This window comes from Calonectris borealis, chromosome 8 (genome assembly GCF_964195595.1).
Source record: "Calonectris borealis chromosome 8, bCalBor7.hap1.2, whole genome shotgun sequence".
NCBI classification, from domain to species: domain Eukaryota; kingdom Metazoa; phylum Chordata; class Aves; order Procellariiformes; family Procellariidae; genus Calonectris; species Calonectris borealis.
Genome location: NC_134319.1, coordinates 31,186,728 through 31,207,110, shown reverse-complemented (window position 1 = coordinate 31,207,110; position 20,383 = coordinate 31,186,728). Strand labels below are relative to the sequence as shown.

The following is a 20,383-nucleotide window of genomic DNA, read 5'->3' as shown; positions in this document are numbered from 1 at the left end:
TTGTTTGGGGGCGGGGGGTTGTTTTTTCCTTTTTAAAACCACAAACTTGCAAAGTTCTAGGAAAAATACCTGACATTATCTGAATTAGTGAGCAAAACAGATAAGGAAGAAGGGAAGTGAGACTGAAGCAGAGGGCGAGGTTGTGGCTATGACTCAGGGCATGAAACAAAGTACCACGCTGTCCCAGGCCTCTGGGCATGCAGTACAGGGATCCTGTTCTGGCTGCACTGGAATGAGAATAAAGATGACCTAATCTTAACAAATACGCTGTTTGTAGAACAGTGTATAAGGATCATCCTTAGAGCCACCAACATGTGATTTGGTCCTTGCATAAGAACTAAATCACACTTTGACACTGGGGAGAAACACCAAAACATTCTGCACTTGTTGACGAAACCTCTGTTCCCTTCTACAAAGCAGCTACAGAGATGGAAGCACTGTGTAAGCCCACACAGTGTTAACACGGTGGTGCCAAACACCAACACCAGAACAGCCCTCTCTGTCAGGAGGAGACAAAGCTTTTGCTAACAAGCGTGAGGCTTGTTCCTGGGATCTAATATGTCAAAAAAAGTCACAAGACACTGGCATCCTGGAGAGCCACAGAGCACTCACCTAAAGCGATTCCTCCATGAGGTGGAGCTCCAAACTCCAAAGCCTCAAGCAGATGGGAAAGCACCTCAGAATCCTCCTGCAAAATTACGTAAGAAGTGTCACTGGGCAAACTATTCTCTTCCTAGTAGCAACGTAAGATGAAGGTATGATGAAGTCATCCATCACTCAGGGCTAGGAGTTATGCTTCTTTATCTGAGAAGCACACAAGTGTTTCTTCCATAATTTGAAATGGATATTTAAATTAATTAGTTCTTTAAATCTCCAAGAGAATATTAGAGACAAGTGTAGGTGTTACCTTCAGCACTTTCTCCAGCACAAAATGCTGTTGTTCTGCACTATGAATTCTGATGGAGCCACCTCCAACTTCACTGCCATTCAGCACAAGGTCATAGTGCTGGCTACGGACCTGCAGAAAGAAATTAATAAACACCTTAGCAAGGCTGGGACTCCGCTGCATTTAACACCAACCTGCACACAGACAGCAAAGACACTGGGAATGAAGCCATGACTACTACAACACTGCTCCCTCAGTGATACCTTACAGTTCAGGTACCAGTCCAGGTATCAGAGGCATGGACTGCTGTTGACAGAGGTGGGAACAGTACAAATTCTTTTGCAAAGTTGATCAAAAGCAACATGGGATGGGTCAGAATATGACTCCACCCCTTAAGCAGCTGTTTCCTATAAGCCCCTTTTGTCAGGGGCACACATGAGTATTTGCCACTCAGAGTAATCCGGAAGCCATCTCTTCCAAACAGATACATAAAATACGCAGTCAGTTCCATGAAACATCATCTCTTTTTATAGTAAAAACAGATGCTACTTGCCCAGTTTTCCAGGACACACAGCCGTAAGAGCACAAGTCTTATGAGGAGCGGCTGAGGGAACTGGGGTTGTTTAGCCTGGAGAAGAGGAGGCTGAGGGGAGACCTCATCGCACTCTACAACTACCTGAAAGGAGGGTGTAGCGAGGTGGGTGTTGGTCTCTTCTCCCAAGTAACTAGCGATAGGACAAGAGGAAATGGCCTCAAGTTGTGCCAAGGGAGGTTTAGATTGAACATTAGGAAAAATTTTTTTACTGAAAGAGTGGTCAGGCCTTGGAACAGGCTGCCCAGGGAAGTGGTGGAGTCACCATCCCTGGAGGTATTTAAAAGACGTTTAGATGAGGCCCTTAGGGACATGGTGTAGTGGGCATGGTGGTGTTGGGTTGACGGTTGGACACGATGATCTTAGAGGTCTTTTCCAACCTGTATGATTCTATGATTCTATGATTCTAAGAGAGCCAGCATGGCAGACATGAAGTTAGTTACCTTTGTGGGATCAGAATAGAGGAGGCTGGTATCTGAAGGATGAGGGGCAGTGAAGGGGTGATGAGCAGATTCCAGTTCAGCGGGATTATCTTCCTTGGGGAGGAAAAGTGGAAAATCCACCACCCACAGGAAGTGGAAAGTCGTAGGATCACGCAGTACCAGCCCAGCCGCCTCAAGGAGGTCAGCACTCTCCAACCGCAGGCTTCCTAATGCAGAGCACTGCGAAAGAGAAGGGAGGGAATGAGACGGGGCAATTTTACTAACAGGGAAGTCACTCAAACACTGACCAGGGAAAGAGTGTTTCATAAAGGTATTATCAGAGGCAGCATCAGCATCAGTTGTAATGCATTGTTGCCTGAAACACTTTTGCCTTGTCTCCTAAAAGATATCACCTTCCTGCTGAGGCAGCAGCGGCACCAGGGTTTGACACAGAAAGGCGAGTATGGAGTTGGAAAGCTCATTTTCTTCCAAATATTCCATCCTCACAGAACTCTCCTACACTATCTCAAGCTCTACACAAGTGTGGATTAACTGGGGGAGCACAGGTAAGATCTGCACTTTGCAGACAGAGAAATGAAGGCACAGAAAGATAGTATGACAAAATTTTGGCTATCAAGCAAAGCATGACATCTTGTCTTAAACCAATACTTGGAAAGCAGCATCTGCTGGCACGAATACAGAGAAGGGTAGGGACAGAATCTCCCATCGCTGCTGCTAATAAGCAGCTGTGCTTCACTCTTGTCATCTGCCTATGGGAGACAAAATTACCTAGTTGACCTTGTTTTCCAATCTGTTTGATGCTTTAAAAATTAAGTTAAGGTGAGAGAAAAGGAGGCACTGATTTGTTCCTGTTTTATATGCCAGCCTTCATTTTAGTTACGAGTTCTTCCCAGAATTTGACTGGGGGAAATAAAAGCAATAGGTACATTTCATGCATTATTTGCTGTTGCTATAGCTTCAGCTCCAGAGAAAGAGAGCATTAGATGATGACCTATTTTAATAATAAGAAGAATTAGACTAAGGTCATATAACATCAAAGTCATCATGAGCAACATTCAATTCACATAGCCACCCAAGAAATGCTTCCTACCACTTGCTTGTGTTCACCAGCTGCCAGCAGTACCACATCATCCACCTGCATGTTCAGCGCTTGGATGAGCTCTGACTGCTGCTCCTCACCAAGAAACTTTGTAAGCAGAGACTTCAAGCTTCCATCAGGCCTGCAGATAATTTCCATGATTTCCTAAAGAAAGATGAGTATGTCAGTTCAGTGCTGCCCTCTCTTGTCTTGAAGTATTACATGCTCAGGCACTGACTCTCAGCTATTAAAAACTGCTCTTCTGTCTTCCTCTGCCTGCAAGTGCCTTTATACACACTTTTTCATTCACCGTTTCCAATGCCTCAGCAGTGTTTCTATCTCACCTGGTTAAACTGGGATTTTGCAGACTCCTTTAATGACTCCAAATCTTTATTTTTAAAATACCTCTGGGGAAAGAGCAAGAGAAGACACATTAAACATCAGAAAAATCTATGGAAAGCCTGACCAGGATTCAAATCTACTGACTAAACCGTTTCCAAACCTCTTCAGTTACTTGTTTCTAGTGCAAGTTCTATGAGGGCTGTGAAATAGGAAGGGGACCACAGCACCAGATTGCAGCTGGGTGTCTCCTCCACGGGCTCCTTTCGGGAAGAGGCTGTACATCTGGCTGCACTTTTTCTCCCTGCTCACAGATCAGATGTAGCTTGTCAGCACAGTCAGATCATGCCAACTGCCTCCAGCATGCAGGAACAAGATTATAACACCACACTGTTGATGGGGAAGGCATAGCTCAATTTGGAGGAACAGAGGGAAACCAACTGGGCTGACTCTGACTCTTACGTGCAAAGAAATGCAGTAGATGTGAGGACCTGCATCAAGATCTTGATTTTTTTTTTCCAGCTACTCTAATGTTTAGAGGGGCTCAAGATGCCACTTTTACTTTGCTCAAACACACACCTTAGTGCCCTCTTGTGGGAAGCCAGTAACTTGCACTTTGTGCCAAAATTAAAGGCATTTCAAGAGAAACCATGGTCAGAAAGTCCTATTCCCCAAATAAAACTCAGTGTTTAGTAGATTTTTTTCCATACTGCCCAAGTTGCAAAGATGCCCACAGGCAGAATTAAATCTGCTTCCCTGCCAAAATACACAGCTTGTGTCAAATAAACTTCTACATCTTTTGTCATCCTTGGATTTGGTCTGTGACATTCTCATTGTGAGACATGAGTTGTGCCCACAGATGCAACAAAAGCAAACATGAGAAGGGCTTGTAACCACTTGACGTTTCTCTCACTACTCCAGAACAGAGCTGTGCAATACCTGGCTCTATTTCAATCTCTTGCCACAGGGCACAATTTATTATTCAGGTGCACATCAGAAGGCATCATTGACAAAAGCAAGCTGAAGCCTCAAGAGGCTGTTCTATCCTCAAGGGATCTTGCAGCTCTCTTCTCTTCCTCCCCTTCCTGAGGACAATATATTCTTCCTGTCTCCATTCTAACACCACTCAGCTCAACCTGACATCAATTACTACCAATCTCAAGTCCCCTGAAGGACACCACTCCCCCAGTAAGAGCAAGGAACATTTCCATAGCAACAAAGGAATTCAAATTGGCATTTTATAGAATCATGGAAGCATAGAATTGGGTCAGAAGGGACCTTTAAAGGTCATCTAGTCCAACCCCCCCTGCAATGAGCAGGGACATCTTCAATTAGATAAGGTTGCTCAGAGCCCCGTCCAACCTGACCTTGAATGTTTCTAGGGATGGGGCATCTACCACCTCTCTGGGCAACCTGTGCCAGTGTTTCACCCCCCTCACTGTAAAAAATTTCTTCCTTATATCCAGTCTAAATCTACCCTCTTTTAGCTTAAAACCATTCCCCCTTGTCCTGTCACAATAGGCCCTGAAGTTTGTCCCCATCTTTCTTTTAAGACCCCTATAAGTACTGAAAGGCTGCAATAAGGTCTCCCCAAAGCCTTCTCTTTCACGTAAGCCATAAGCTGTATGTAAAAGCACCACTTACCACTCCTTGAGGGATACAAATGGCTTTGACAGTGCCGTGTGGGTAACTGAGTGCATTCTGCACAAACTGAATGTCTGATCTTCGTAAAAAGTCACTGATATCCACTATCTGAGAAAGGAGAGAGCGTAGGAAAAAGTTGTGGTGGTAGGAACATGAAGCAAAAATCCTGCACCTGTGTCTTAACACCTTCAACGTCATTCCCTGGGATATCATTTCTTTGCTCAGAGAAATCAAATGGTTCGTTGAAAGAAATTAATGGGGCCAAGCTGGAATAACCATTGGGAGGCTGAACACTGCAGAAACAGAAATGCAAGACAGCCAGGAAAAGCCAAGGTTGAGATGGTGACATCCTACCACAGTGAAGAGAGCTGTATACTGAAAAAGAAACCCCCAAAATTAATTCCTAGGGAAATGTAAGATGCTTTCTTGCGTTTCAGCACTGCTTCTCTTAATACATTTGTCAATATTCTTATTTCATACTTTCATACTCTTATTTCATAAACAAACAGTGTACGCACACAACCGTAGTTGGTTATCTTGAAAATATCTTCAGGCCATTAAAAGGCTGGAGAAGCCTGTCTTATAAAGCATGCTCACCCAGAGCATGCTTTGGAGTGCAGTAGAGAAAAGCACTTACAGTATCTGTGGGTGCCTTATGGGCTTCTGCTCCTAAGACAGTCAAGATACATTGCTTCCTAACACTACATTATTTTTAAAATAAAATTCTAAAAACATACACTTTCCCACAACTAAATAATCAAACCCTCTCTTGTGCAAGAGATGATTACCTGTACAAAGCAGCAATGATGGGATAGACACCTTAGGTAAATTACAGCATTAAGATCCTCAGCCAATCACATATACTTGATTTAAACATTCTTAAAACACTAACAGAAAGTAAAAGCTGCAAGTTTCCATTGGGCAAACCCTCACCTTCATCCCAAAACGAGTGTCTGGTTTATCAGTCCCATAGTCAGCCAGTGCCTCCTCGTATGTCATGGAAGGGAAAGGAGTCGTAATGCAGCCTCTTTCCTCAGGCCAGGAATATTGCAGGAGGCCCTCTATCAATCTCTGGATCCCAGCTTGATCTACAAATGACATCTCTATATCTATCTTAAAATAGAAAACAAGAAGGGGGGATTCCACATTAGCTACAGGTTTTGCCTTTGCACTGCTACTTGCAGAAGCTCTTGACTCTAAAACCAGCATAAAAAGAAACCACATACTACATTAAATCATAGCATGACTGCAGTAGACTGAGGGTGTGCTTATGATCTCCCTACAGCCTGATGACTCAGCACACGATCTCCTCAGATAACTGAATGAGGTAATGATGATGAGGACAGAAGGAGAAGCCTTGAATGAACCAGGCTAACTCTGCCCGGGATCTCAAGGCTGAGGAACAGGATGTCCGACCCAGCAGGACAGGAGGAGATTGTATCATCAAGCATAATCACTGCTGCAACACAATTCCCACATCTACTGCACCTGGGACTGTGCAGTCATCCAGGGACAGTAACCACTCTGTGCATGTCCCATACTAACTTCAAAGGGCTGCCTGTGAAACATGCAGCAAACAACATTATACCCCCCACGCAGCACAAGAGCTAGCAGAAACTAAGCCTTCAGAAGGTAAGTAAGGGTAAAAGGCAGTGCGAGCTGGTTACCTGAGTGAATTCAGGCTGCCTGTCAGGCCGCGAACCTTCATCTCGGTAGCAGCGAGCAACCTGAAAATACCTGCAATAGGACTTTCACTCAGATAACAATTTAAAGTACCCTAAATTAAATTGTGGCTATAGAATTGATCACAAAAAGAAAAAAAGAGGTCTGTTCCCTTTGCAGCAGATGATCATAGCCCTGGTTGTTCCCATCCTCTCAAAAGCATGAAATTTTGAGTGGAAGCAACCATATCAGCAGCTGTATTCCACCTCCAACCATACCTCCAGAGGCACGTGGAGACTACCAGGTGAGCTGTGTCCCAACCGGGACATACACAACCCCTTTTCCCACCTTCCACTCCAAACCTGGACTCTATGAAGGGCCATGCAAAACTCACTCACGGTCAAGACTTGGCCTGCAGTTCACTGCATGAACTGTCTCCCTCCCCTTCAATTTTATTTGGAGGAACAAGCCCAGTTAAAAGCTTTGTACTCGGGCACCCTGAGAACATGCTTTCCTTGTCTCAGTCCTGCTCAGCTGCCCAGCCTCATCTCAATTAGTTCTATAGGTTACGCTTGGAGAGGCTTTTATCACACACTAAATCTTCTGCCCTTCAGGCAGACTGTGCTTCAGATCAGGTTTCCATTTAAAACAAGGGAAGATTTCAACCTTCGAACAGGATACATTTCCTCTTACTGGGAGGTGTTTCTGCTGGGGGAGCGGAGAGCAAAGGGCCTGGCTTAGCTGAACAGTCCTAAGTATTTAAGGATCCCTCTTCAAAACACAAAACCCTTGGCAGTAAGCTTTTGGGAAGTATTTAAAACCTCACAAATCAAAGCAAGCAAACTCTGGATGGGACATGCAGGGAACAGGAGTCCAAGAAACTCTTACCTGTCCAGGCCTCCAACCATGAGGAGCTGCTTGAATTGCTGAGGACTCTGTGGCAGAGAGTAGAACTTGCCTACTTCCCTCGAGGGCACAAGGAATTCTTTTGCTCCCTAGCATCAGAAAGAAAAGCTTACACAGTTCAGCAAATAAGTGGCCTCAATTCCTGACAGAGATCACAGACTAGAAGCGTAAGAGGAAAGGACCTATTTTCCCCATTATGAAATCCCACTTGTGAGGAAATGGCTGTTTGTACATTACACTTAAAAAAATTTGTTAATCAGCTTGGTCCAAAATATCCCAAAGGAGGATTCTCTACCTGAGAGACTAATGCATAACAATACACCATCTAAGACAAGGGTTTAAATGCAAGAACTCCATGTGTTGGCTGCATCAACAATTCTTGGGCTACAGCTCTCTTCTCTGTGATTATTTTTGAAATGAAAGAAAGGAATATAAACTCAGAAATTAAAATTACCGAGTAGTGCCACCGCAGTAACCTACTAGTTAAGAGATAAATGCTGGGGAAACAGTGCTTAGAGGAAGTTTTTTGGTTTTATAATCTGGCTGTCCCAGGATAGGACTTGCATTCAACATGTGCTCTACAAGACAGAAGCTTTATTCATTTGCAGGTTCAAAATTAAGACACAAGATACCATCTCTCCCCTTTCACTCCCTCTGCTTTTATAAGGATCCATGTATCATATCAGAAATTTGCCCGAGCTGTTATTTAGTGAGGGAACAGCAATGAAGGCCAAGTGGCAACTGACAATAATTCAACCATGAACTGCCTACGCAATCGCAGGAGGCTAAAATGCATTACTGACAGAATACATACCCCTGGGGTTCTTTTAAAGAGCGTTGGAGTTTCTACATCCACGAACCCTGAGGAACAAACACATGCTTCAGACACAAAATATGCTGAGAGCAGGGAGAACTAGTATGACACAAAGTAAGCTAGAGTAGGGTTAGTCAGCAAAATAGGTAATCTAGCATACCACGTAGCCTCTCCAAAATCTACAGATTTTGCTGCTTCTAAGAAGAACTTGTGTGATGACAGATTTAAAGGCTCTGAGCTACCCTGATGTCCTGCCAGAACTGTTGATGACAGAGGACTCCATATAGTGAAAAATTGTTAATTTTCTATCCATTTTGAACTAGGCTTTGCTTTTCCAAAAAGGATTTCCTGATTTTAAGATAAACAGAAGCCCTATAAGAAATCCATCCCTTTGACATGCCTCAAATTGGGTGACCCAAAGAGGGAAACTACCTGCAAGAGGCCTTTTCTCACTGGATATAGCTCATTTGAAACAACTAGTTTGTAGCATGCTAAGAGATTTCAACATACTTTGTTCTTCAGGCCTGCCAACATCCCTCTAAAGACCCCACTGCAAGCAAACATGTCCTTACTAAGTGGGACCAGTTTGGAGTACCAAGTTGATTGGCAATCTCTCCCAGCAACAGGAAACAAAAGAAGGGAGGGCTAAAATGTTGTTTGCTGCATGCTGTTCTTCAAGCACTTTTCTTACCATGGAGGTTACACAGATATTCCCGCATCCTCATCACCATCTGTGATCTCAGCCGCAGGTTATACTGCAACGGGAAGCTACGCAAGTCCAAGTAGCGATACTGCATCCGTAAGGCCTCTGATTTCTGGAGATAAGAGATAATTAGGATTAAGAGAAAAATTCAAATTACACGTCCAATGAAACTGCTCCTAAAGCCACAGGACAAAAGGGGGAAGCTAAAAAAGGACGCTGCTCTATTACCACAACCCACTCTTTACCCACAATCTACACAGACAAACATCAGCCACTGAGAGTGTTTCCATGCACAATAATTACTTAAAAAAAAAAAAAAAAAGAACAAAACAGACAGACATTCACTGTGATAATAGCTGCCTCAACAAAGCTCAGGATTTCAGCTCTCCTTATTCTCAGTCCGCTGCAACAGACTGTAGCAATCCTCCCTGCGATTTTTAAGCAGAGGAGTGGTATCATACATAGATCTAAAGGAACAACTAAATGGTGGTACATCCTTATTACAGACAGGAAAACTGAAGTAGTGTGGATGATGGGAATTGTCCAGGACCCAAAACATGGAAGGAACAGGACCCAGTTCTCCCAATTCCAACACCTATCTATCAGTCACAGTTTCAATGGCACAAAGAATATCTTCAATTAACAGCGATGCCACTCCTACACCATGGAGCCTGAACTAAAACTAACCTCTTACAAGACTGTGTACTTACAGAGGAAGAAAATTCTCTGGCTGACTATCTACTTGTCCAGATAAGGCTAAGCACCCTTGCCTTAAAACAGAGAAGTGCATTGGCAGGTTCTGTTTCACACTCTCAAAAAAGCTAGCATAGCTGGATTTCTTTCACTCTTCTCTTTACCATCTGTTCTTACAGTGATATTTGAAAACCCGGTGCACTGGAATCATTTAAGCCTTGTTTTCTGCTTAACTCTAATTAGAATTACATCCTCACAGCTAACAAGCAGCACCCCTATTTTAAATACCATCCTTCTCCCAAAGCACAGCTGGGAGAACCAGACGAAGCTCTCAGATGTTTCACCATCACCCTGGGCAAATTCCCAATTTATTGAAAAGCCACCACTTTGGTAAAAAAAGAAAAAACACGGACACCTTGATAAAATCCTTGATTTCAAAAGGTAGCTTCTTGCAGGAGTTCAGGATCTCTGCAGTCTCCGCCTTCACTTCAATATCCCCTGTTGGCATTTTCTGGAGCAAAAAGGCAAGAAAAAAAAATTAGATTCAAAACTTAAGGAAAACAATTGGACAAAGGTATTTCACAGATGGTCGGGGGAAAAAAGAAACCCATGTGATTATCCTCCCTGCCTTCTAACACAGTATAACTCAGAGAACTTCTCTCAAGGACAGATTTCTCCTAGATTTCCCTTCTGTTCAGAAAAACACAAGTCACTTCAAAGATGGCATGTTCTTTCCCGGTAGCATACTGATCTCTACAAGAAATATACTTACTTTTCCTTTGCCTTCTCCCTGAAGGACATGCTGAGCACAGAGGAACAGTCAGGCACAGACCCTGCTAGGGCACACGCATTTGGACAAAATACTAGTTCCATCAGCTTCAATGAAACCACGCAGTATACATTTTAGTGTGCATTAGCAGTATCACCATCAGTCCTTAATACAAGTCAAAAAAGGCGACTTCTGTTCAGTTCTGTTCAGAACTTCCAGTTCTGAACACCAGTTCTCAGAACTAGTCTTCTTTTTCTTAGATCCCCAGGGAGAACAGACAGCTTCCCCCACTTAGCACTGCACCGCATCAAAGTTCATTTGATCCTACAGAACTCTTTCTATTTACCAGGGGAAATTATGTACAACCTTCCAAAAAAAAGGATAAATGATTAAAAGAAATAAAAGCATTGCTTGAAGCCTGCCTTCTTTATGGATATCTATAAGTTGTCAGAGCAAGAAAGTTATGGTCATAAATCCAGGTTCTCTTTTTAGGCCTGCCAGTGATGGCATACGTACAATCCTGACAGATTAACCTACAGCTGATTACAGTGAGAGCTGAGGAATGCATAACACTAAAAAAATTATTCAACTTCTGTTTCCTAGAGAACAGCAAAATCTATTCTGAGTGAGAAATAGGTCATCACATGCTGTGGAACTTGTGATGACAATACCTACTTTCAAGAAAAAGTAATTCTCAACCACACTTTGAAAGCCTGAAAAAACTAGCCATTATCTTTTCAAAGGGCTGTAATGTGCTTTGAGGTTCTCTTAAGTTACATGTCATAGCAGTTATTTCACCTCACATTATCTGAGGATAGGCTGTCACACACCCAGAACCCATGGCAAAGCTATGACACAAAACCTACCATAATCCTACTATTCAGTGCTCTTTTCCACAAGGAACAAAACACCTGAGACACCCCAACATCCTCACCGGATTCTCCTGCCCTGGGGGCCGAGGGGACACAATTCCAGTCACTCGCACAACAGACTCCACAGGGGCATTAGACAAGAGCTTCTTCACATGGGAATGTGCCTGCAAGAAGATGACAACATCTCACAGGAATTCGAAGAACAGGACAAATACATCACGCTCACGGGCCTCATTTCTTAACAGCCCATTTGAATCCGGGATGACTCGCCGTAAGCCAGAGGAAACAGCATTAATGTTTCTGTTGCTCAGAAACTATAACACTTACATCTACTTGTGAGTCAGAGCACTCAGTCTGACAAATTACTTCGTTCTGCTCTCCACGTCTGCTGCACCCAAGCTACCAAAGGAAAAACAAAAGTGATAGAGACTCATATTTTGGTAGCACTTACCTCATCCTGTGGAATGATGATCTGGGTCAGACCCTGGAAATCCCTCAAAACCAGAAACAGGCCTTGTCTAATCCATGAAAAACACAAAAGGAAAAACAGTTTTTTTCAAGAATTCAGTAGTCTTCTGCTTTTTAAGCCAAAGCACATGGCAACTAGCTACTTTCTGTACCTTGTGACTAATCTCAAAGCACTTCCAAGTAATGTATGTACAGATACTTTTCCCACATCTAAATCTAATCTGAACAATTTGTTTCAGATTTTGCCCAGCCACAGACAAACAATGTGCAAATAACCAGGAGAGGCAGGATTTTAACTTCAACATTAATCCATGTAGAGCGGGGATTCTGGATATGTGCAATTTCCTGCTGGGAAATATCATTCAGATAAACACATTTAGATGAGCAATAAAACTAAAGTTCACATGGATACAAAAAAAAAAAAAATCCAACCACAAAACAAGAAAGAGAACACCCATAAAAAGTTTCACATGAACAATCCACACTCCTAGATCCAGAATCATAAATTTTGATCTCTTCAGCTGCAGTAGAGACAGCTACCATTGTACTTAATCCATCAAGCAGCTGTCAAATGGAACATGCTCTGGCTGTCTTTAAAAGCAAGAGTGCAACAATCTCATTGCAACAATCCTAACTCTGCTTCCTGGAACTCCACCCACGACTGTTCAAAGGCAAGATGCTCAGGACCTCCTAAAAAAAAAAAAACAACCCATACCGACTATCACTGCAGAACAATGCTGGATAAAAACCATCCTCTCTGGACTGTAAAACACAAACCGCAACTTTTGATACAGATTTATTTCATCAAAGCCACAGGACCTATCTCCATTTTACAAGCACATACCCAGAATCAGAATATTTTGGAGCATTGTCCATGCTGTATGCAGACATGCTTTTCACCTTACATTTACAAAATGTACAACTCCATTAGGAGTGATTATATCACGCCACCTGTAGCAAACTGTTGGAATTAACATTTCATCCTCTGCTTACTACCTTTTCTTAATATTTCTTTTTTAAACAAAGCTTGCATACTTCAAAATTGCATCATTAGATGCTGTAGTTGAAAAGACAAACCGCACTGTTTCCTTAAAATTTAGGGACACTATATAAAAGAAATTACTTGCTCACAGCTGTTAGAATTGCTATAAATGTGCTGTTACTTGTTTTCTCTCCTATACAACAAGGGTAATAATATTTAACTGCTTTACAGTGTTGTAATGAGGATCAATTAACATCTGTATGAAATTCTGAAGTTTTAAATACTGATCTGGCACAGTTCTCAACTGTTTTACTTGCTTCAGAAGTGACTACTGCAGGATATGAAAAGATAGCCTGAAGCATAAAAAAAGTGTTTGAATCCAGGCCTAGAGCATACATTGGATCTGGCAAATAAGCATCTCCATTTTCACCTTGGTTTGCGTTTACCTTTGATACTGAATCCATCCATACAGTGTGACCTCTTGTCCCACATGAGCAGAACGCAGCTCTCCACAAGTGTTGGTCCGAGTGACGAAGCTATTGAAGTCTTGAATAAAATAATAAATTCTTTTGCGGCTTTTGCAGATAAGCAAGACAAAACAGTTACAGAGTTCCACCCCCCAACACCGACATAATTTAGACATATACAAAGAAATTACTCCATGTATCGCCAATACAGCTGCTGTAAGACATCAGGGCACAAATAGGACATGAAATTATTCTAAACAAGTTTTTAAGAGGAATTATTTCTATGCTTCAGTCAAACTTTCATACAGAAAGCTGAACACATTCTTGCTGCAAACTGTTGCCCTGCAAATTTCAGGAGCAAGAGAAGGCAAAGCTGCAGATCAGTCCTGAGGCACGCTGACAATTCCACATTCGAATCTAGAAGACACAGGAGAAAGGGGGCTTGACAAACCAACACTGAAACATACTGGCACGCACCACGCAGGTGTACATTGAACAGTTTCCTGCCTGCAATTACTGCTAAAAGGCCTGAACCGTGACTACAGAAGACTTTCCACGGGCCCCAGTGTGCCTAGCATCACAACTTAGTTATAAAACCAAGCACACCATTTACAGAACGTGCTGGAGTTTCAGCTTGCAAGGAGAAATTTGAAGAATGTTACTACCTAGGCATGTATGTATGTGTATAATTACATGAATTAGTCTCCCTTGCTACCTTCATCACAGCCTAAAGGCTGTAAAAATAAAGGAGAGGGCAAGGTTTGTTTTCACGTTAGGCATTCAGCTACCCCTGTTGTTTATAGATTGTTTGCTACAGAAGAAAGAAGGGGAAAAAAGCAAAGTAGAAGCTCAGGAAAAAAAAATAAAGTTAGACAGATTGGTTTTTATATACTTTGAATCACAATTCACTGTGCGATACCAAAAGTCAAATAAAAACATGATTTGGAGAAGACATTTTTAAAAATGATCCAGGGAAAACAATTTATCATGACTGTGCCTTTACTCTCCTCTGCAGACCACCCTGACCTGGGTCCCAGGGAGAAAAAAAAAACACCAAAACCCAGAAGAGGCGGCGGCGGGGATAAGACAAACGCTTCTTTCTCACCTGGAGCCGCCGGTACCAGGGCAGGGGCCGCCCGGTGCAGAGCCCGCCCGCAGCCCGGCCGGGCCAGCGCGCCGGCCAGCGGGGTCAGCGCCCTGGGCAGCAGCCGCAGCAGGCGGGGAAGGGCCATTTCGCAGCCTGCACCTGAACCAGAAACAAGAGGGGACCGTCACAAACCTGCGGGTCGTTAAAAATAAAGACGCAAGGAGGGAAAGCGCCAGCCCCCGAGCCTCAGCCTCTCCCCCTCAGGGCCGGCCCTACTCCGGAGGCCCGTCTCCCGGAGGGGCCTGGGGCACCGGCGGGAAGCGGAGCCCCTGCAGCTAGGGCCGGGAGGCCGCCAGCCGCAGACAGGCGGGTCCCCTCACGGTAAGGCCCAGCTCCCCCGCGCTCTATCGGGGAAAGGCCTCCGAGCCACAGCAGAGCGGCCAGGCCGAAGGAACCTCACCCCGCCAGCCAAACGCCGCCACCTCCCTCCTCTGCTTCCGCCCGCCACAAATATGGCGGCCGGGGCGGCGCCCGCCCAGCGCGCCGCAGGGGCTGACGGGAAAGGGGTTCAAACGGCGCCCGGCGGGGAGCGGCGCCGGGGTCGGTACCGGCCATGGAGTCGGCGGACGGGGCGGCGCGGACGCTGCCCAGCATCGGGCGGCTGTCGCGGGGGCCGCTGTTTGGGCGGGCGCACGGGCGGTTCGGGCTCAGCCCCGGCGGTCGGCTGCTCCCGCCAGCGCCGCCCTCCCAGGTAGGGCCGGAGCGGCGGTGGGGCCTACCCGTCCCCTCAGCCGGGCTCCGCCGCCGGCACCGGCCCTTGTGCCCCGGCCGAGCTCGCTCCCCTCCGTTCCCCGCGTCCGCGGGACTCGCTGCCGCCTCAGCACTGCCGCCTCCCGCTCGGCACCGCTGCTAGGCGGGAAAACCGCCTTGCTCGGGCACGGAGCCCGGGCCGTGCGGGCTGGGGGTCCTTTTGCAAGCCCTGAAAGGGGCAGCTAGCCTTGTTCGTTGGGTTGTAATATTATTTTCTTAATTTTTTTTTTCTTCTTTTTAGGAAAACGCAGATCCCCAGAGAACAGCGTTTCTACTGCGCAAGCAGTGGACCTTATACAGCGTGACCCCTCTGTACAGGTTCTCTGACGCTCGTCTGAGGGATTACGCTAGACTGCTTAGTGCTTTTATCGCTGCCGAGAAGCAGAAGGGACTGGCGGTGGAAGTAGGGGTTGAGCTGGACATCAAAGTGGTTGTCTCCAGCCTTGCAGACCTGAAAGGTAGTGACCAAGACCAGGCTGCGATTCTCGTGCAGGTAAGGAGTCTTCCTAGCAGTTTCGATAATTATAATTGAGACTTGCGTTTTACAAGTTGTTTTTGCTCTGTCTCCTTAAAGAAAACAAAACAAAACAAAACACCCCACTACACCCTAGCTGTATGGAGTAATTACTGTAGTAGCTGTTGAGATTTAATGAAAGTGAGTCCTGTCTATTTTTAACTTAAACAGAACATCTCATAAGCAATGGATATGTTTAACTGCAATTTTGAGTTCAACTCTTTGGTAAGATCAGAGTAAGACTATATGGAGCAATCTTCATCTAATTTTTTAGTTCAACAGTCAATTTACTGCAAGAAGTCAGACAGGTTTTGTAGCTTCCTGGATAAAGTTGGCATAATCCTGCCTGGCCATAGCTCAAGTCTAATTAATATTTCTGAAATGCTTTGCCTCAAGTGAAAGATGCTAATGAAAGGCCAAGTTCAGTATGGCAATGGTTATAGGATGTACCATGGATTGGCTCTTCTTAAGCAGCATAAACTTAGATGTTAGGACTGTTCCTAATGAAGTATAAAGTGCTTTTCCCGCTGTTTTCAAAAGAATTGCCTGCATCTTTTAGGGATGTAGTGGATAGATTGAATAACTGTATGAACTTTACAGAAAAGAATGTTGCATGTGAGGTCCTGAGAAAAATCTTCTACCAAACACTTGAATTTATAGAAGAGAAACCATCTTTGGCTAAAAAAAGTCAAACTTGCTCTGTAGCATTCAAATGCTTCTTTTCCCCATCCCAGCTTTCTTCGAGATCACCAGCTTCCCCAAAAAACTCAGAAGAGAAACTGATATGGTCGGGCTGGTTCTGCTGTGTGTCTGGAGATGACCTTTCCGAGAACGTGCCAGAGGACTTCACTTGTTTACCTTTGTTTCTTGCTAGTGGGGCAGAGAGTTACACGTCCATTGTTGGAAGTTGGTTTCAGAAGACTTTTGACTGCTGCTTCCGCCGTTTAGCCATCAGCCCTCTCAATCTCAGTTGGATGGCAGCTATGTGGACTGGATGCAAAGTGGACAAAACTGCATCTGCCATGGAACTTGTTTTCTCTGTCCCCTGTCTGCCCCACCCTCTGGATATTTCGTACGCCATTCATCCGGAGGATGCAAAAGCTCTGTGGGACACAGTCCAAAAAACTCCAGGAGAGATCACTCAAGAAGAGGTGGATGTCTTTATGGACTGCCTTTACTCTCACTTCCACAGACACTTTAAGATCTACTTGTCAGCTACAAAACTGGTCAAAGTTTCTACAGCAATTGCCTCAGCACACTGTGATGGAATTATAAAGGTGAGGTTTTAAGTAGCATGTTGTCCTAACTAATGCAGGACAAATAAAAAAGTTGTACCTGACTAGAAATGCCTTACTTTAAAAAATGAAGGTTTCGTGTTTCTTATGCATGGTTTCCTACAAGTAGTTAAACCCTCAGCTTTTATCAGTCATAATTAGTTCTAGTGTTGGAGCAGCTATCAATACAATATTTTACTACTGTATTGCAGCAGAAGCTAGTAACCCTAGTCTTGGCCTTGAAGTAGGTGTATTAGCTGCAGTATGAACAGGAAAGTTTCTTTGCCCATTGGCCAAAACTTAGGCTTAAAAGATCCCTAACTTAATCAAACACCTTTAAAAAAAGTTAGTTTTCTAGTATTGCAGTTATTAAGATAGACAGAAGACACATATAATTAACCTGCTATATAAAACACTGGTGTGTGGGTGGGCCAAAAGACAGATGATCTTAAGAGTCAAAACATCTTGCTTAAAACTACTTCACTCGTAACCCTTTTCATAAAGGTTCTGGTCTCCCTATAGAAGTATCTATAATATGCTTTAGAACCATAGAGGATTAATCCTTCCTGAAGTTTCTTCAAGCAATACAATGTGATCTTCTGAGTTAAAGAACAATTTGTGTAAATGCAATTGCTTAAATTTAGTCTGTCTATGATGCGTGCTTCATTGTTCCGGGTACAGAGGGAATGTTAGAGGCTACAGCTGGGACCCCACTCATACACCTCTTTCCTGGAGCATGAGTTTATCAAATGAAAGAAAATAAGCTTTGCTGGGAAGCATCTCTTAACAATTTTGCCCTTCAGTAGGACAACTGCAAATCACTAAATGTTAGTGTTACATTGCCTGTTCTTACCTGTAGTGGTTTAAAAGTGGCTGAAACAACTTTATGTTGCAAGTAAGTAAACATAAGAGATACTCAACTGAATAGGCTTTCTGAAGAAGGGTTCTCTTCTGGAAAGTGTGTTCTGTAAACTCAGTTATGGCTCCTCCGCAATAGGGATAATGAGTTCAAGTTAGACACATATATTCACTATGGGAAAATAGGGGTATTCAAGGAAACTGGCATAGAAGGAGAGAGGCAGCCAAAGGAGCAGAAGTGCTAGGATTCTCTCCTTCCAAAAAGCTGGAGTAGGAGCAGGGTATTTCTAGGTACCCTGCTTCACATGGGACAGGAGCAGAAGTCGGAGGGCTCTCAAAGGAGCAGCATGTAGGCATGTGTGTTTTCTCCATATCCAGGGTCAAAATAGTAACAAAGGTACCTTGCAAACAACAACAGAGAAGCTGACTAATCACATGGAACACTTGATAGTTGGTTTCCAACCATTTAAGGGTAGGCAACTGCAATTTTTGTTTTGACATGCTTTTTTTCTTTCTTACAGTTTCTACAAAGCCAATACCTAACTGGAGTGCTGATGCTACTGACCGAACTAGCAATCTCTCAGATACAGTGAGAGTCATTTCAGTAAATCTTCACGCTAAAAAACTTACTGTTGGAAGATGTATGCTGAGAAACTGATTGGAAACTCATTCCTGCAGCATCTTTCCTTTCATGCTGGCTGTCCAAAGCTGGACTCTTAACTCCTGCACTCAACTCCGTAACTAGGTGTAATTCAATGTCATGCACAGCAGACAAGCAGACATTTTCCCCTAAAGAAGGGCTACAGTACAAACTTCTAATAGCTTTGCTTTATCATAGTCACTCTGTTCATTTATGTGTAGATAGCAGCCAGGGGCTAGGAGATAAACTTTGCAAATTCTTGGATGCAACTTATTGACAGGTATTTCTGTTGTTTCAAATAGCGAGTTGGTTTCCACTTAACTAGATAGCCTAAGCTATACAGACCTTAGCCTTAGCTAAACTGTGACTACTCTTGGGCCAGTCTAAATGCAAAGTCAAGCACACCTGAGAAAGGATGCATGCTCTACAACCCAGGGCAGAAAAATCCAGGTCTCTACCTTCCTTTCTAGCTTGCTAAGGCCAGTTGGTAATGGTCATAAAGTGTTCATCTGCATCCCGGTTGAGCTAAGGCAAACAGCATGAGACTGACAACTGCCTTGTGTGTCCAGCCTGTTGGTTCTCTCAGACAAGTTAATACATAGGAAATGGAGGTCTCTGTATAAGCTAGATATTTACTATTCTTTGCCTGATATTTGTTGCCTTGGATGTCATCTTGTAGGCTAGAGAGCTGGGGGGTTGGAGCTATGGGTGCTAAAATTTTATACTATATCTCTCCCTTCTACAGCAAGTAGGAGTTCAGAGAGCTAGTACACGGTGCCTGGCTATAGCTTAAGTGAGCAGAAAGGAAGTAGAGTAAGTACATACTAAGTGTTCTGATTTTTGTATTACAGTACTAAATAAAGAAAATATTTGCTATCTTTTGCCAATCGATTGGTCTTGAGCAAAGTAAAGATCACCTATATCTGATTAAATATATATTTGTGTGGTGTTTATTTACAACTATAGTTTACCTGACTAAACTACTAATTGTTACCTATTAAATAATAGGTGAGCAATTAAATAAAGGTGAGCAGCAATATTTAAAGTCTAGCTTCCTATACAATTCACTTGTAATAGCTTCACCCTTGTGCAGCATATCTAAGGTCTGATGAGTTTGTGCTGTGACCTTCCCCCTAGGCAGGGATGCAAGTTTTCCCTTCTTTGCCCAACCACATAATTTTAGCATTTATTTGTCAGCTGTCACTAAAACCATTCGTCATTCTTCTCCCCAGCAACACTGACATGAACCAGCCTAGCTCCTAATCTATTTTTAGTAATCTGTCTCCAGAATTAGCCAAAGAAACATGCACTTGTTTTTAGGTTTTGTTTACTAGTTGAAAATGGATTATTTTTGCTTGTAGAGGTTACAGTTTGTAAAGTGGTAACTCTTACCCTGGTAGAAGCAGCTAAGCAATCTTCTGAAGGTCTTGACAGCTCAGCAGCTATTTAAACTATCACTTCTGGTGCTTCTGTTTCCTTTTCTGAAACATCTTAGACAAAGTTTGCTATCTCAAGGCTACTCTCAGAAGAACACTGGGTAAAGCAGGAGTAGGTCTGACATAACTGGCACCTGTATTTGATTTGAAAACAAGACTGTTACACCCATGGCTTAGTTTTAAATCTAATTCTCAGCTCTTTCCAACAAATTTGCATAAATAATCCCTAAAAAACTAAATTCCAGATAGCCTCTTTTAACCTCTTCCTTGCCTTAAGAACACAGACTAATAGCATATGAAACGACAGTAGAGTATGTATATGAACTACAGCCATACTCAGCTTTTAAGAGTGATGCTTTGCTATGTATGTGTGGTATCTACTATGGCCTAGCTGTAAGGTATTGCTGGAATGAAAAGCTACTTTCCTTTTTTTTTTTTTACATGCT

The 20,383-nt window shown here is 43.5% G+C and overlaps 2 protein-coding genes across 6 annotated transcripts in view; one reads left to right on the top strand and one right to left on the bottom strand.

Annotated features, from left to right (window-relative positions):
* DARS2 (aspartyl-tRNA synthetase 2, mitochondrial) overlaps window positions 1-15,074 on the bottom strand; it is a 26,564-nt gene extending 11,490 nt beyond the window's left edge. For 2 of the 5 annotated variants that reach the window (XM_075156776.1, XM_075156775.1), the window contains exons 1-17: window positions 14,888-15,074; window positions 14,424-14,564; window positions 13,298-13,397; window positions 11,853-11,919; window positions 11,464-11,565; window positions 10,176-10,271; window positions 9,056-9,179; window positions 8,365-8,411; window positions 7,533-7,639; window positions 6,650-6,719; window positions 5,916-6,095; window positions 4,983-5,090; window positions 3,344-3,406; window positions 3,012-3,164; window positions 1,922-2,140; window positions 908-1,018; window positions 613-688 (exon numbers count right to left, since the gene is read on the bottom strand). In XM_075156776.1, the coding sequence (XP_075012877.1) occupies window positions 613-688; window positions 908-1,018; window positions 1,922-2,140; window positions 3,012-3,164; window positions 3,344-3,406; window positions 4,983-5,090; window positions 5,916-6,095; window positions 6,650-6,719; window positions 7,533-7,639; window positions 8,365-8,411; window positions 9,056-9,179; window positions 10,176-10,271; window positions 11,464-11,565; window positions 11,853-11,919; window positions 13,298-13,397; window positions 14,424-14,564; window positions 14,888-15,059 (1,936 nt within the window). In that variant the 5' untranslated portion in view covers window positions 15,060-15,074. Of the gene's footprint in view, window positions 1-174; window positions 223-612; window positions 689-907; window positions 1,019-1,921; window positions 2,141-3,011; window positions 3,165-3,343; window positions 3,407-4,982; window positions 5,091-5,915; window positions 6,096-6,649; window positions 6,720-7,532; window positions 7,640-8,364; window positions 8,412-9,055; window positions 9,180-10,175; window positions 10,272-11,463; window positions 11,566-11,852; window positions 11,920-13,297; window positions 13,398-14,423; window positions 14,565-14,865 lie in introns of all 5 variants that reach the window. The other 3 variants (XM_075156774.1, XM_075156777.1, XM_075156778.1) reach the window with 3 other exon arrangements.
* On the top strand, window positions 15,019-20,383 carry CENPL (centromere protein L). Its single transcript, XM_075156791.1, has 4 exons — window positions 15,019-15,156; window positions 15,457-15,708; window positions 16,464-17,006; window positions 18,383-20,383. The coding sequence occupies exons 1-4, from the start codon at window positions 15,019-15,021 to the stop codon at window positions 18,452-18,454; spliced, it is 1,005 nt and encodes a 334-aa protein (XP_075012892.1). The 3' UTR covers window positions 18,455-20,383.